General features: G+C 30.5%; 1 protein-coding gene across 1 annotated transcript; it reads right to left on the reverse strand.

Annotated features, from left to right (window-relative positions):
- Nucleotides 1–8031: 8031 nt before the first annotated feature.
- On the reverse strand, nt 8032–8679 carry LOC121767733. The gene has a single exon (XM_042164061.1). It carries the CDS (start codon nt 8633–8635, stop codon nt 8147–8149), a length of 489 nt encoding a protein of 162 aa, XP_042019995.1. The 5' UTR covers nt 8636–8679; the 3' UTR covers nt 8032–8146.
- Between the last annotated feature and the right edge of the window lie 6135 nt (nt 8680–14814).

Genomic DNA, 14814 nt, shown 5'->3' on the forward strand with positions numbered 1-14814 from the left:
ACCTTTCAAGATATATTGTCCAGATTTGTTTAGATTGTGAATATTGATTTTCTTCTGTAAAAAATATATTGAAAAAATTACTATGTGACTAGAATTTCACCATTTTATTTGTAGAAGAAGAACTAGTTTATTTAATTAATACTAGTAGTATATAATAAAATCCTATTATTTTGCTTCATCTTGGGCTTTTAGTTGAGGTTAAATTGCATTGTTCTAACTTCTAAATCTCTTCATTTGTAGAAATTGAGGAAAGGACGCCATGGGCATATGAGCAAGAAGCAAGAAGAGTATACTTTATTTACACACCCCATGATGCATGAGGATATTTACATGGTGTGCACACTATTATTAATTTATTAAAAGAAAAAGTGACCATTATCATTATTTATTTTTTGAGTGTTGGTTTGATGAATAAGAAATAAAATTGATAAGATAGAGCATGAATAGATACTTTGGATTATTAGCTTTCGTGTAAGATAAGATAGAGTATTAATAGATAATTTGGACTATTAACTTTTTTGTATGAATTGATTGGTACTCATATAATTTGGATTATTAACTTTTGTGTAAAATAAGGTAAGAGAGTGAATGAATTATCAACATTTGTATGAATTGATTGATTTTGGTGCATTGATAAATTGAAGGATAATTTTCAAATGCAAAAAGATTGAAAGTTAGAGAAATTTGATTATTATATATTTTGAAAGATTAATTTTAAAAATTTTGTTTACTCAATATTAAAGTATGATTAGCCAATCAACCTCGGATGGAGAAAAAATTCAGTGGTCCAAGTATACCATAGTGGAATTCCCATGTAGTATGTCTCACTAATTATATTTTGACAAATACGTAAATATATGGGCTCCACTTCCAGCAAAGAAGCACACATAGGCACACACAAAGATGGAACTTTCGCATATTTATACATAATGCATATATACAGTATATGCACTGCTGCTATTGTGGAGAATAAATTATACATGCAAGAATCATCACCTTATTACGAGGGATTGCTTAGTTATATTTTTTTATTGCTAGTATTTCACATAATATTTAATAAATTGTTTTTGCGTTTTGCTAGCATTGAACACAATAAATCTATATGAATGATATATAGTAATATGAATCTTTTTTTATTTTTCAATAGTACGTTATTTTAATAGTATTTATATTCTATTTAAAAATATAAAGATAGTTACTATTAATAACATGATCCAAAAAATGATTTTGTTATATTAAATCTTTGTCAATATACCATGAAAAAACTCTAGAAACAAAATAGTAGATGATTGTCACAATTAATATGAATAAAAATAAAAATAAAAATAAAACAAAACTATTTTACAATACTCGAACTGATCACCAACCATAAAGTTTAATCATAAAAAAATACTACTCAATAGTTAGTACATAAAATGTTTTCTTTAAAAGAAACAAATAATAGTTTAAACTAAAAAGTTATTCGAGACTCTATTTTAAAATGTAGTTTTATAAATTATACATATGAGACGCAAAATTCCAATATCAAATCCAATTTGAGCAGTTACATAATAGGATAGTAATTAATGCGTATAAATTTGTGTATGGCTGTATATATCCATTATACATGGACATGCGAATTTTTTCTCCCTAGGATGAGGTCAACTATCAAACAAATGATGTACTTTTGCTGTCAATATAGAGGCCACAAATCTTTTTTTTTTTTTGGAAAATATTTATTTCCAAGTCGGATTCAGTAGACAGAAGCAGCATATCTTATCCCCTTTTCGGTTAATATTTTAAAGCTCCAAAATAGCTTTTGATCTTCAAAAGCATAAGTAATAATTATAAAATAATGAACATTGGTAATCTCGTAACAATATGATCTATACTAGCTACTTATAAAATATTCCATAATTTTAATGGATGAAATGAGCATGATTTTCCAATCCTATGAATCTATAATGTCATCGTCATTTTTTTTATGAATAAATAAATTAAGTAAAACCGAAACCCTTGTTTACATCATATATTCGGGCATACCCGAGGAAAGTACAAGTTAAAAGCCACAAGTCGGCTAGAATGAAAAAACATGGTAGAGACCAAGAAACAAAAAGCAAGGAACAAGGCCCCAACAAGAACGACACCAGTTCACGTCACCCATCGAAACCCAGAGTAGGCGGGCTTCGTTAAAACCCCTTGGGATAAAACTCCCCAAGGGGAAAAAGAGTACCCTGATGAGTGACTCAAAGTGCGTCGAAGACCAAAAACATCCGAAAAAAGTGAACACCATCATCTGTCTGGAAGGTGGAGAAGGACCTGCTCGTGTGGGAAATGTCATTGTCATTTTGAATGTAGTAGTGGCAACTGTCCCCAAAAAAATAATAAGTCCATTTTTATATTACTTTTTTTTTTAATCTCTGTCCCCTAAAATTAAGCTACATTCATTTATAAAAAAAAACAAGTTATTGCCCTTGATAATGTGAATCCTACATTCACTAACGTTATTCAAATCGTTTTTCTTTATTTGTTTGTTACTATTAAAACTTGTACCTCTTCAAAATGGAGTACTCCTACTATTTTTAGGGAATGAAATTTCTCGTGAGGTAGTAGTATGCTTTATTTATCCTTGGTTGGGACAAAAAAAGATTAGGCATTGAATATACTTGATTTTGAAAAATAAATTAGATAATGATTAATTAATTAAAAATAGCTATATTTAAAATTTCATTACCTGAATCTCTGTTAGTAGAAAACTGAAAAGGACTTCCTACGCACCATAAGTGGGACAGAGCACATGAATGTGATGACTTATTTTGTGTAAAGCAATGAACATTGTTTAATTTGACTTTGGCAGAGAGCCCATGTGACATTATGTGATACTACTATATCTTTTCTTATTCAAAAATCTCTTCTATTTCTTCGTCCCCATATTTATTAATACCAGCATCCTAATTAGCTAGTTGTAGTATTAGGTTGAATTCCAGGATCCTAATTCATGTCACATATTTAGCTTGTTGCATTATTAGGTTGAATTCCGTCAAAATAGAGTTTATCTATTTTTGAGTCAGGTTGTTACATGAAATTGAACTAAAATTGAAATTGAAATTGAATTAGAAGAAATTAAATTTAAATTCAATTTCAAACTTTTTGTTTATATATTGTGTGTGCAATATGTGTATTGGAGTATGTATTATGTATTTGTGTAGTGTCTACGTTGTATGTGTAAATTGTTTGTTGTGTATATACAATGTGTGTATTATATCATATGTCAAATGTAATATTTATGTTTATTTAATGAATTGACTTTTTTTTTTGTTTGAATTAGTATAAATTAACTAAAAGAGCCCAACATGGTCCAGAAAACAGAGTGCTGGGTTTTTCAAAATAAATAGTAATTTCTAATTTCTCTCATAATATAAAATTTTAAAACCATATTGGGCTCCCTGGTTATCTTTTGGGCCGATTCTGTTTTATTTCATGTGTTGAGCTCTTTTAGTTAAAAGTGGTGGACTGGACCCTTCTAAAGTTTATATGTTGGGCTCATTTTTTAATTGGGTTATATGATTAATCAACCCAATAATTTAAGTATTTGGGTTTAATTAAATCGCTCTTGATTATATTAATCTCAACGAATGAATATTGTTATGGACTAAATTCTAACCAAAAAACCCACTTTCTTGAAGATAAAATTATAGACTAAATTGTACTCCTCAAACACACCCGGACTGGTACTCCATAACTTTATTTTCTACAAAGTGGGCTTTTCTTAATTTACAAAAATTAGCCTGATTTTACAAAATTTTACATATATTTTGTTATATGGAGTATTACTCTATGTACTTTGTATTATTGTAGTCATGTATCGCAATATTATATCTGTCTAATTAAGTATTCTAATTAAACACACCTAAATTGTAAGACCAATGTCCACTTTTTATATTAGTTGAATACATTAATTAATTGATACTATTATAAGTTAGTGGATAAAAAAGAAAACAAAAAAACTTTACACTACAAGAAAAACGAGTGACAAAATTACGTTGAACTTTATTTTTTAAAAAAAGATTGGTGATGTCACGATTTATAATACATTTGTTAGAATATATAGAAAAAAATTAGACGCAATTTGATAGTATATTACAATAATTGTTTCTTTTGAATTCAAAACACTCCGTATATTATACTAGTATATTGCAAATATTAATATTCCAAGGTAGCTGCTAATTCCTACACTAATAAACGTTTCTATCACTTTTGCACGAACCTAGTTTTGTTAAATAATACTTAGTAGAAAAATATTAGGTGCGTCAAAATTGTGGATGAGCATAGGCGCACTAATACTAACTAGGGGCATTGGCATTGGCATGTAGGGTCATGCTCATGCTGCACAATTGTTTTGTTGAATAATGCGTCTGCACAAAATTGTGAGCGCCACACAACCAAAGTAGAGGCAAAGGCTATACTCTGCTATGTACCCACTAAATTAAATTTCAATAATACTACTATCATTTCATTTTTTTGTATAGAAAAAGTCTACACAAGTGTGAACCACAATGCCAAACACGACAACAAGCCCAAACAAGAACTGAGCACAAAAGAGCAACTAATCGAGCAAACAAAAGAAAATCATAACAACAAGATTATTCCAAAAGGAGATCATATATAAACTCCAAAACAACATAATAAGAAAAGAGAGTGGAAAGAAGCCCGTCTTCAACATCTAGTCCAACATATGATAATTGATAGCACTACATATAATAATATCTATCATCCGTCTGAGAAGGGGAAATTCAATTCGTCTTGCATAAATTGCCTCATTTTACATCATCGTGTCTGCTTGCATGTTTGAGTGCACTAAACATCACATCATCTCTACTTGATGATTAAATCTTCAAGGGATAATCTTAAGACATAGTAGTAATTTAAAGTTGAATGTTGTTTGTAGTTTGTCTAGTATGATTAATTGATGGATATATAATCTTAAGACATAGTAGTATTTTAAAGTTGAATTATGCTGTTTGTAGTTTGTCTAGTATGATTAATCGATGGTTTTTTGAGATTATCCTAGTACTACTATATTTCATGATTTAATTTCAGAGGAGACCAAGGAAGAATCATTATGATAGTATTCAAATTAGGGCAAAAAACAGACAGAATGCCTAACTATCGTTTGGGCAATTAAGGTAGTAACCATACTCTGATATAATTACATGTTTGTTTCAATTTATCATTTGTTGAATATATCTAACTTGCTGAGCGCCGTCATGGTTTTGAATCATTAAGTACAAATTTAGGATTTTCTTTTTTCAAGTTATACACTTTATACTACTATAATTTAATTCACTTCATATTTCTTCAATAAGTAGGAGTATTCATAATATATTCTGTCTCAATTTCTAAATAGTACTAACACCAATTGATAATAATTTGTGCAAAAAAATGTGTCCTAATATATCCTTGAACTGATCGATGAAATTAATGACGAAGTATATTTTGGTAGGATTGTCAAAAAAATTACTAACTTGAATAATCAGATAAATTATCACAAATATAATCATCCACGGTCGATTCAAAACACTCGATTCGTCTAAACTTTTATAGCAAACATATCTCTTACTTTATGTTTGGCAAAATTAGCAATACCGAATTGAAAGAGGCGTCATAAATTATATCACTCATGGGATCATAAATACATATTACTCAAAAGTTCATAAGCATCATTGGCCACTACTTGAGGGTATATATATATGGATCATTCTCCCATTTATTATCAGCTTTTTTTTGTGTACTAATGTTTTAAATTAATTATATACATAAAAAAGACTTGTTTAACAACATTTGATTTGTCTGTTATATATGAGTATAAAGTGACACTACTATTGTAAAATGTGTATTATTATTCAGATTAGTTAACGTTTTAATATGTACTATAATTTAATTATATAGTTAATATAAAACAATAATAATTTTGCATGTAATTAAAATTCTTCAAAATCATAAGTAATACTACTACTACTACTTAACCTATCTACTTCTCTCTCTATAGATATATTTATGTAGTATTATAAATTTCAAACTTTTACGTGTAACATATGACATAGTAATTTTTTAAGAAATAAGCATACAATTAAAAGACCCACATTATCTTGTTAATCTCTGTTACAAAATAATGATAAAAAAAAATTGAGCACCGCGTAGGACTATTTGACAAACAAATATCTTATTCAATTTTATTGACCAATTAGTTTCTCAATAGTAATGATCAATTGGCCAAAAAGTAAGTAAAGATCTTAATTATCGCCCAAGCTGCCACTTTATATTATGAAATCATTGCGAAAGATTACTTTAACTAAGTGCCAATAAATCATGGGTGCAAAAGTAATGAATTAAATATTATATTAACTGCTTTTTGGACTTTAGGCTATGCCATAACTCATGTAGATAGATGTATCAAGTTGTTGCAGCAAGTGGAATGTTGTTTGCACGAAGCTTCCGTCGATATAATGAACCCCAATCCTAAACCATTCAAACTTAAAAGGTTGTTTTCACAATTCATCTAATATATCACGTGAAACCATTTATAGTGCCCAAGCGTGTATACTCAAAACTAGATACAAATCCCAAACATAATTTATTGTTTGACATTAAACACACTAAATTTATATATACATAGTATTTGAATGAGGTCTTTTCAATAGGACAATGTGATTATTTTTAATTTCATATGCTATATAATGAAAATAGATAGACTCAATGTGATATGATAGTGTGGAGTGATTTACTTAAAGTTATCGAATTTAATTATTCACAATATGGCATTAATATCCATTTAGGTTTAAAATCAATTAGATAAGAATGTCATATCCGGATTATAAATGTTAGATGTCGATATTATATGATAAATATTGACTCTTAATTCTTAGTACTATTTAAAATTCGATACTCATTTCATCAAAGCTTTATCCACATATAATACTTCAAAACTAACAATATCAGTTGTTACACACATCCCAAAATATGTATTGTATTGGACTATTGGGGACATTATTATTAAACTTATAGTGCATCAATTAATTATATTAATGAATCTTAAAACCATTCAATTGGGTGATCAATCCAGCAACTTATTAGATAGAAAGAAACGGAGGTATTATCTTAAACATCTGTTACATTACATCCACTCTACCTAAAAATAGCATGGGATAATAGACAAATTATATTTTGTAATACAAGTAAATTTTAGAAATATATCAATGGTTGCCATCCTCAATTTATTTTACCACATGATTGGCATGCCAGTTTCTATTTGAGGAAATTATGCGCCATGATTAAGTTATATATAGATCTTGGATATGTCCCATAACTCTTTTGGCCTTTCATCTTCGACAAAGCCTTTGGCCTTTAATGGGAGTATATGATCACTATGTTCTAAAAACTCCGTCAAATTTTACGATATCTAACGGATTTGATATGTTTCTATACACTAGGAAAGAATCTTTTGACATTTGAGGACAAATACTGAAATACACTATACCTCCGCAACTCAATTTTTTGTATGGGCATTCATAAATGTGTATCCCAAACACTGGCGGATCTAGGGGGCAGGAGAGTGCGGTCGCCCCCTCCGTGCGACTATTTTCCCCTTATCGGGATGTAAAATTATCATGTCTGCCCTCCACCGTTTGCCTCCGGCATCGCCCCGAATAACTAAAAAAATAGTCATGTCCGCACTAAATCAAGCTAATACTATATATTTCGCCCCCTCCGTTTCCGGATCCGCCGCTGATCCCAAAAACTCGAACTAGCGTACGCAGCAAACAAAGTGTGACATACCAATTCAATCCATCTTATCATGATCACTTACTTCCCTTTATTCTATTTTTATCTTTTATCTTTTTCTGTCTATGTGTCAATATCCAATGCGACATTATGATTATTTCGTTGATAATATGACAAGTCCAACATTCCTCGAATTAGAATAGTTTTTGAAGATTAGTTGGTTACCTAAATTACTGCACAATTAAATTGGAAATAATGAAAAATCGTGAGTAGTTAAATCCTTTAACTTTTCAAAGGAAAATTTGTTCATAATGAAACAAAATCTCAACTCATCATTATGCACTATATTTACAGAAATGAGATAATTCGGTTTCCTAAAATGCCCCTACTCGGGTATCGCACTCAGCCGCGCCGTGACCTTCCCTCTCCGCCCGCCGCCGGATCTCCTCCCCCCAGATCTACAGTTCACGCCGTTTCCGGTAGCCTCCTTCGCCGATTTTCTCAGATCGTACTCACCGGGAAACACGAGAATATTCCTCCGGCAACCGCATTTGTCGCCGCAACCGCTCTTCGTCAGAGCCGAGCTGGCCTTGACGGCCAATGCCGCCATCTCCTCCGCCTGAAGGCGGTGCCTGAGCTGGCTGAGCGGCAGCGCGAAGTATAGCTGGCCGGGCTGCAGCTCGTCGTCGTCGCTGACCGCCGATACGACGTCGTCGAAATCCATCTCGTCGGAATTGCAGATGAAAAACGCTGGATTCTTCTGCAATACGTAGGAGACCTTGACAGGATAGAGAAATTCCTGCAATCTTCCGTCGGCGAGTATCAGCTTCGCCGTAGAAACGGAGGTTGATTCGCACGAACTGCAAATACCCATTGTTTCTCTCTCTAGATCTCTCTCTGTGAATTTGGGTTGCGTTGAAATTGGAAATGGTTGTGAAAAAGGAAGAGTGTTCGCTTCATATATATAGGTGGAGAAACTGTACTACGCGACACGTCAGCAAGGGAAAATAAAAAAATGTAAAAGAAAAGGTAAAATAAAATGCCAACCTGTAAACTTTGTGTGACAGCTTGTATGTTGGCGCTATTAATTTCTTCCTTGAAATTACGTATTTTAGCTTCATCATTTTTTTTCATTATTGTTATTGTTGTTGTGTTTTTATTAAAAATTTTATTTAGCAAGTACGAAGGTTCCAATGCATAACGCAAAAAGGAACACAATCTAGTCGAATATTTTGTAATCCGAGTTTATCTTTTCATAATTGTTTTATATTAGTAACGATTTTGTCATTTTTCGAAGATCAATATTAGATCACAATAATGGCCGCTCGAAAGAATACCACTTTAAATTAATTTGAGATTTTATATAGATATATGATAACAATTTCTAATATGAAATTAAGTTATCGAGTTGTGCAATTACAGTGGATAACGTATCTACCTAGTTGATATGAGCTTTTTGGTTCTACTTTGCTATAAAAAAAAAGTTGAACTAATTAGTTGAGCTGCATGATGGCGAATTTAGATAAATTATAAAGTCAGTCACATGAATAAAAATACCTTTTTTGATAAGGTATTAGACGGTCAAACTCAAAGTTGCTTCCCAAAGTAATTTTGGGATGATTATCCATGGAAATTATACATAATTTTTTATAGAAATCATATCCACTTGATTTTAGTGTTAAGATCTCAAGTAAGATATTTTAGCTCTTTATAGAACGGGAATTCTACCTGCAATAATATATCGGGAAAAAAGTCAATTAAAAGTAAAAAGAGAAAGATGAATTGTGAAATTGACTTTGATTTAATTAATTAAGAAAGAGAAAAATAAGATATAAGAAAATCAACGATGAAAATAACTGCATGCATTAATGCCGCTTAGTATTATTGAATCTCTTTAATAGGAGTAATATTACATAAAATAGTAAAAAAAAATTAATTGTGGTATGTATAATCGTATAGGAAATAAGGGGAGTGTTATATTGTGCACTCAATACTTAATTGCTAACTACAATTAAATAATAATTATTAGATATTTAAATTAAGGGCCTAGATTATCAGTTTCGAAATGTATAAACAAAGTCAGATATTAAGGTCAATTTACAACAAATTAGTTGTAACTAAATTTTGAAAAATATCTCATAACTTTAAAACGCATATAACTTTCTCGATTTAAATTATTTTTTCGCAGAACATATATCAAATTAAAGATAATTTCATAAGGATTCTAACGAGATCTCACTTGCATATGTTCCGATGTCAAAATTTGAAAATTTTTTTGAAAATTTTCATAAATTTCGTTAACAACTTTATATCAATACACGAGACATAATATGTAAATACAATGCTTGTACAATGTCAATATGTAATTGTATTGACATTGTTATGTCTGTGTATTGATGTATTTCATACATTGTATTGACATTGTGTTTCTAAACCGTAAATTTGAAAGTTGCTATTATCTTTTAATATTAAAAAATAAAAATTAAAATTACACATGGCAATTGTAGACCACAAGATTTCTAAAATCATATGATCTTAAATTAGTTGTAGTTAGCAATTAAATGGTGAGTTAGCAATTGATCACTCCCTTAGGAAGGAATATATCAAGCTTTAGTTATACTCCCTCCGTCCCGGATAATTTGTCTCATTTTTCCATTTCGGTCCGTCCTATATAATTTGTCTCATTTCACTTTTACCATTTTTGGTAGTGGACCTCATATTCCACTAACTCATTCCTACTCACATTTTACTATAAAACTAATATATAAAAGTATGACCCACATTCCACTAACTTTTTCAACTCACTTTTCATTATATTTCTTAAAACTCGTGCCCAGTTAAAGTGAGACGAATTATCCGGGACGGAGGGAGTATTTTTCCAATAATACTATTGGACTCTAGTGCCTATATGTTTGGTTGTGTAAGGCATTTGAGCTAGGTTGTGTAATTATATAATCTAATTGCTCATAAACTAAGTCCAATTATTTTGATAAGTATGGTGTGTGCAAAGGGAGGCGAAAAGTTAAGCATATGAATTGAGTAAAAATAATTCAAAGGGTTGAATATTTTTATTCTCGTGTAGGAATAATTTGAAGTAATTTAGACTGTTAACTCGTATTATTCGAAGTTATCATAATATACAGATTGTATTATCATAGTAATAATATAATCCATTATTTTAATTATTAGTCAGCGGGATATATACAAAGTAAATCGCACGCCATTCATATGAATTAAATTACAGTTTGTAGTTCTCTTATACTATGAATAATTACACTTTTACCAGTAATCAACGTGCAATGACATACATCTATAGTTGAACATATTTACTTTGAAGCTCAATTTGATCACGTCAAGCACATAAATATGTTGGTATCAAATTCAAATAAATATTTATTGACATGAAACAACTTGGTTAGTGGAGAAATAGAAATTTTGGAAAAGAAGCAAGATATAGTGGATGGATTCACGTGATATAATGGTGATACTTAACGGTGGGTCTACATCACCTAACACCAACCTTAGGCCTTTTTGAAATTTACACACACCTTAATCTTATCGATTGAGTTGTGTAATAGTAATAGTAATAGTAATAGTAATAGTAATAGTAGTAACAATTAATAATAGTAGTACTATTTAAAAAAGTTAATTTTGATAGCTGGTTTTCAATTGGCTGCAGGCATGAGAGCGACTGGAAATATCAATTCTGATTCCTGATTGGTAGTTGATTGATAACGCCATAACGGTGTTATGGATTTCACTAAGGGACAGACATTATCTAATTTTGTAGTATTAAATTAATTAAAAAAAACTCAAAAAGTATAATGTAAAACCCTAGAAATGAATAATTTGGTGAGATAAGATATAAGCTGGATCATTGGACCACACTGGGATCTGCAGTCAGTTGCTCAGTTAAATAATTTAGTTGGACCACTTGATTATTTACTAAATAAGCTCATTTATTATTAGGTAAGGTTGAATAATTGTGTAAAAGATTGAAGAAATAATAGCGATTTATACTTCTTGAAATAAGTCAAAAGCATTTCTGATCAAGTGTCCTTCAAGTTAATTCTAAGAATGAATGCAATTTATTGGTAGTTCGTAAAGTAACGAACATTTGAAGTTCAATATAAATTTAAAAAAAAATTTGTGTAGATTTGATTAATTATGAATTATCCGAAAGAAAGAGTATCAAATTAGTCAAACTTGAACATGATAGTACATTATTTATGTAGATTAGAATGCAAGTGGCTCGAGCTCATCACATTACAAATTAATGAAAGCCTAACACATTGGTTTATGAAAGTAAACCAATTTGTATTATATATTTGATAGTAGGTGATTTTCCTTTTCTTTGGTTCTGTAACAAAATTTAATTAAAAATTAATCGAATTTGATAAAATTGTAATTGTAGTGTTGTCTCCATAAGAAGAGGAAACGTGGCAAGTTGTGACGGGGTATGAAGCTGAGCTGGAGAACATGCAGAAAGACACGTATAAAAAGGCGCGTCCTTTTTGACAAATCAGTTCCTTCCTTCCAATAATAGTGGTATTTAAATTTTACAAATTAAATCATAGTAGTACATATATTTAATATTTGTAAGAATTTGTGGTTGTGAATAACGCGCACTCATTAATTAAAATTGACTGATCCAGTTTTGAGTGAATATGATTCAATTAATAGTGACGTTTGTGGTCTCAAAAACACAATGGTGACTAATTCTTGTCACACAGCTAAGCCAAAAACTATCTACTTTTGAACCCCACTTACAATTTACTACTACAAATTTAATCTACTCTAAATATAAGCTCCTCTAAAAAAATTACTCTATTGACTCAACTCATCAGATATACTACTATAACTATTCCATTTATGTTTTGAGAAAACTCGAACTCCTAACTTATTTAATTTGTTGTAGGGGAGGTGTTTTACTAAATGCATATCCCACATTGAAATCATTCTCATTTAATCCTTTCTATTTATATAATATAATGACAGTCATGGATTGGAATTATTGTCATGTAAACCTACCAACAAAGCAACTTGGACATGCTTCGCTGTGATGCTGCACTTTTGTCCAAATTTAATATAACCATCCTACATATGTACATATAACTATTAATTACTGAAATATTGGAAATAACACATCTTTGAACGTGAAATAATTTACTGCATTTTCCAAATTGCAACTATCATCTTATGTGTGGGCCAATTGAATGTTTTAAACTATTCGACCGCGCGTCCTCGAAGTTTCATTCTGGTTATTATATATGGACCCTCTTTTTATTGTGAATCCATATAAATTATTTAATATACTTCTATCTTACTAAACTAAAACAAAAAAAAGCTATATTTAGGATTCAAATCTAAGTAAATTTCATTATTTTTAAAATTAAATGAATTTGTACATCGAATTCAGTGCATTTATAACCAATCACGTGTAATTAATCAGTTATACTGAGAATGATTACTAACCTGATCTCTGCTATCTTGGTGGAATTTCTCATGCATGCAACCCACTTTCACTAGTATCTTAAAACCCCCCTAAATTTCACATTCTTCTTTGATATCTTGAACCTTTAATATATACTACTAACGTGTATGAATTCTAATGTACAATTTATCCTTTTGTTAGGGCTTATCAATCTCAAATTTAGAATGGATGCACGGAATTGGAAATGTGCCTCTTTCAGAATCTAATAGGAGTAATTCACAATATTTAAAAATAAATTCCACCCAAATGCCAAAACCGATTTGAACTATACAATTGGGATTCCATATGCGAGGGATCTTTCGAATCTTCTCATTAGAACAAAAAATACCAGTCAACTGTTTCGGTGTTGTCATTTTATTAGAAATATTGCAAGTAATGTAACTTAAAATTTAATTTAATCAATAGAAAAATCGTTTAAAATTCGTAATCATACGCCGACATGGATTCACTTTCTTAACTAATCATCCCTAATTAATATCCATAAGTTAATCAAGCGAACGGAGAAAATTATTTAGGACAGCACTTGGATCTATTAATGCTAACTAATAAGACCTTTTAATTAGATCTTGACGGAGAGGCATACATATACATTTAATAATAATTTAAAATGAAAAAAATGTAATTTTTGCCTGTGCAGAAGAGGACAGGTCGCAATCGCATACATGCATGCACGTGTGCTCCATCCATGAGTTGTCAATTGAGAAATTAGAATGTCCATCTCATATTCATTCCAAGTTCAAACCCATAACATTTGCTGCATTCGTGTTTAATAAATTATTAATATTTTAGTCTTTGTTTCCACACCACCACAGAAATTTTATAAAATAGTACTCCTACTAGTTGAGAAATATTAATGCGTCTGAAAACCCCCAGACTTTGTTATATTAAATGCAGTTTGATACGATGGTATTTTGGGAAGCCTCACCAACCGGCAACCTCCATGTCCCAACAATAATGTTATGTAGTAAGACTTCATTATCTTCTTCTACTTCAAATTCAATTTTAATATGGCCAGGGCTAATCATGTCTTTTGGTATCAAAGATTGTTTATTTTGGAAGCTTGAAGAAAAATGAATGTGATCTGATCTAGAAATTTTAAAATTTCGAATCGAATTTGATATTTCGGTTTAGTTTAATTTGGTTATTCAGATTATGAATGTTTTAGTTCATTTTTAATAGGTGGGGGAGTGTATATTAAGAAAAATACTATGATGGGGTACAAAAATGACAGGATTTAAGTTACAAACTCAGTTGGTACTGGGCTTAGGCCCAACTTCAATATTCCATTAAACTAATGGAGTGTACATAATTTGGCGGAAATGAGGTCCAAACTCAAATTCTATGACTTTAAATTAACTTACACTATTCAAAAAGTTGTAGGCCCAACACATGCGGACAAATATTTTCTCTTTGTTTAAGTGGTAACTGGTAAGTCACCAAATAGTTACTCCATCCATCCGCCATTAGAAATTTCATTTCTTAACAGCACGAATTTTAAAAAATATTGAGAAAAGTAGGTGTAAAAAGGTTAGTGGAGCATAGGTCTCACTTGTATATAT

This window comes from Salvia splendens, chromosome 15 (assembly GCF_004379255.2).
Source record: "Salvia splendens isolate huo1 chromosome 15, SspV2, whole genome shotgun sequence".
NCBI lineage: Eukaryota > Viridiplantae > Streptophyta > Magnoliopsida > Lamiales > Lamiaceae > Salvia > Salvia splendens.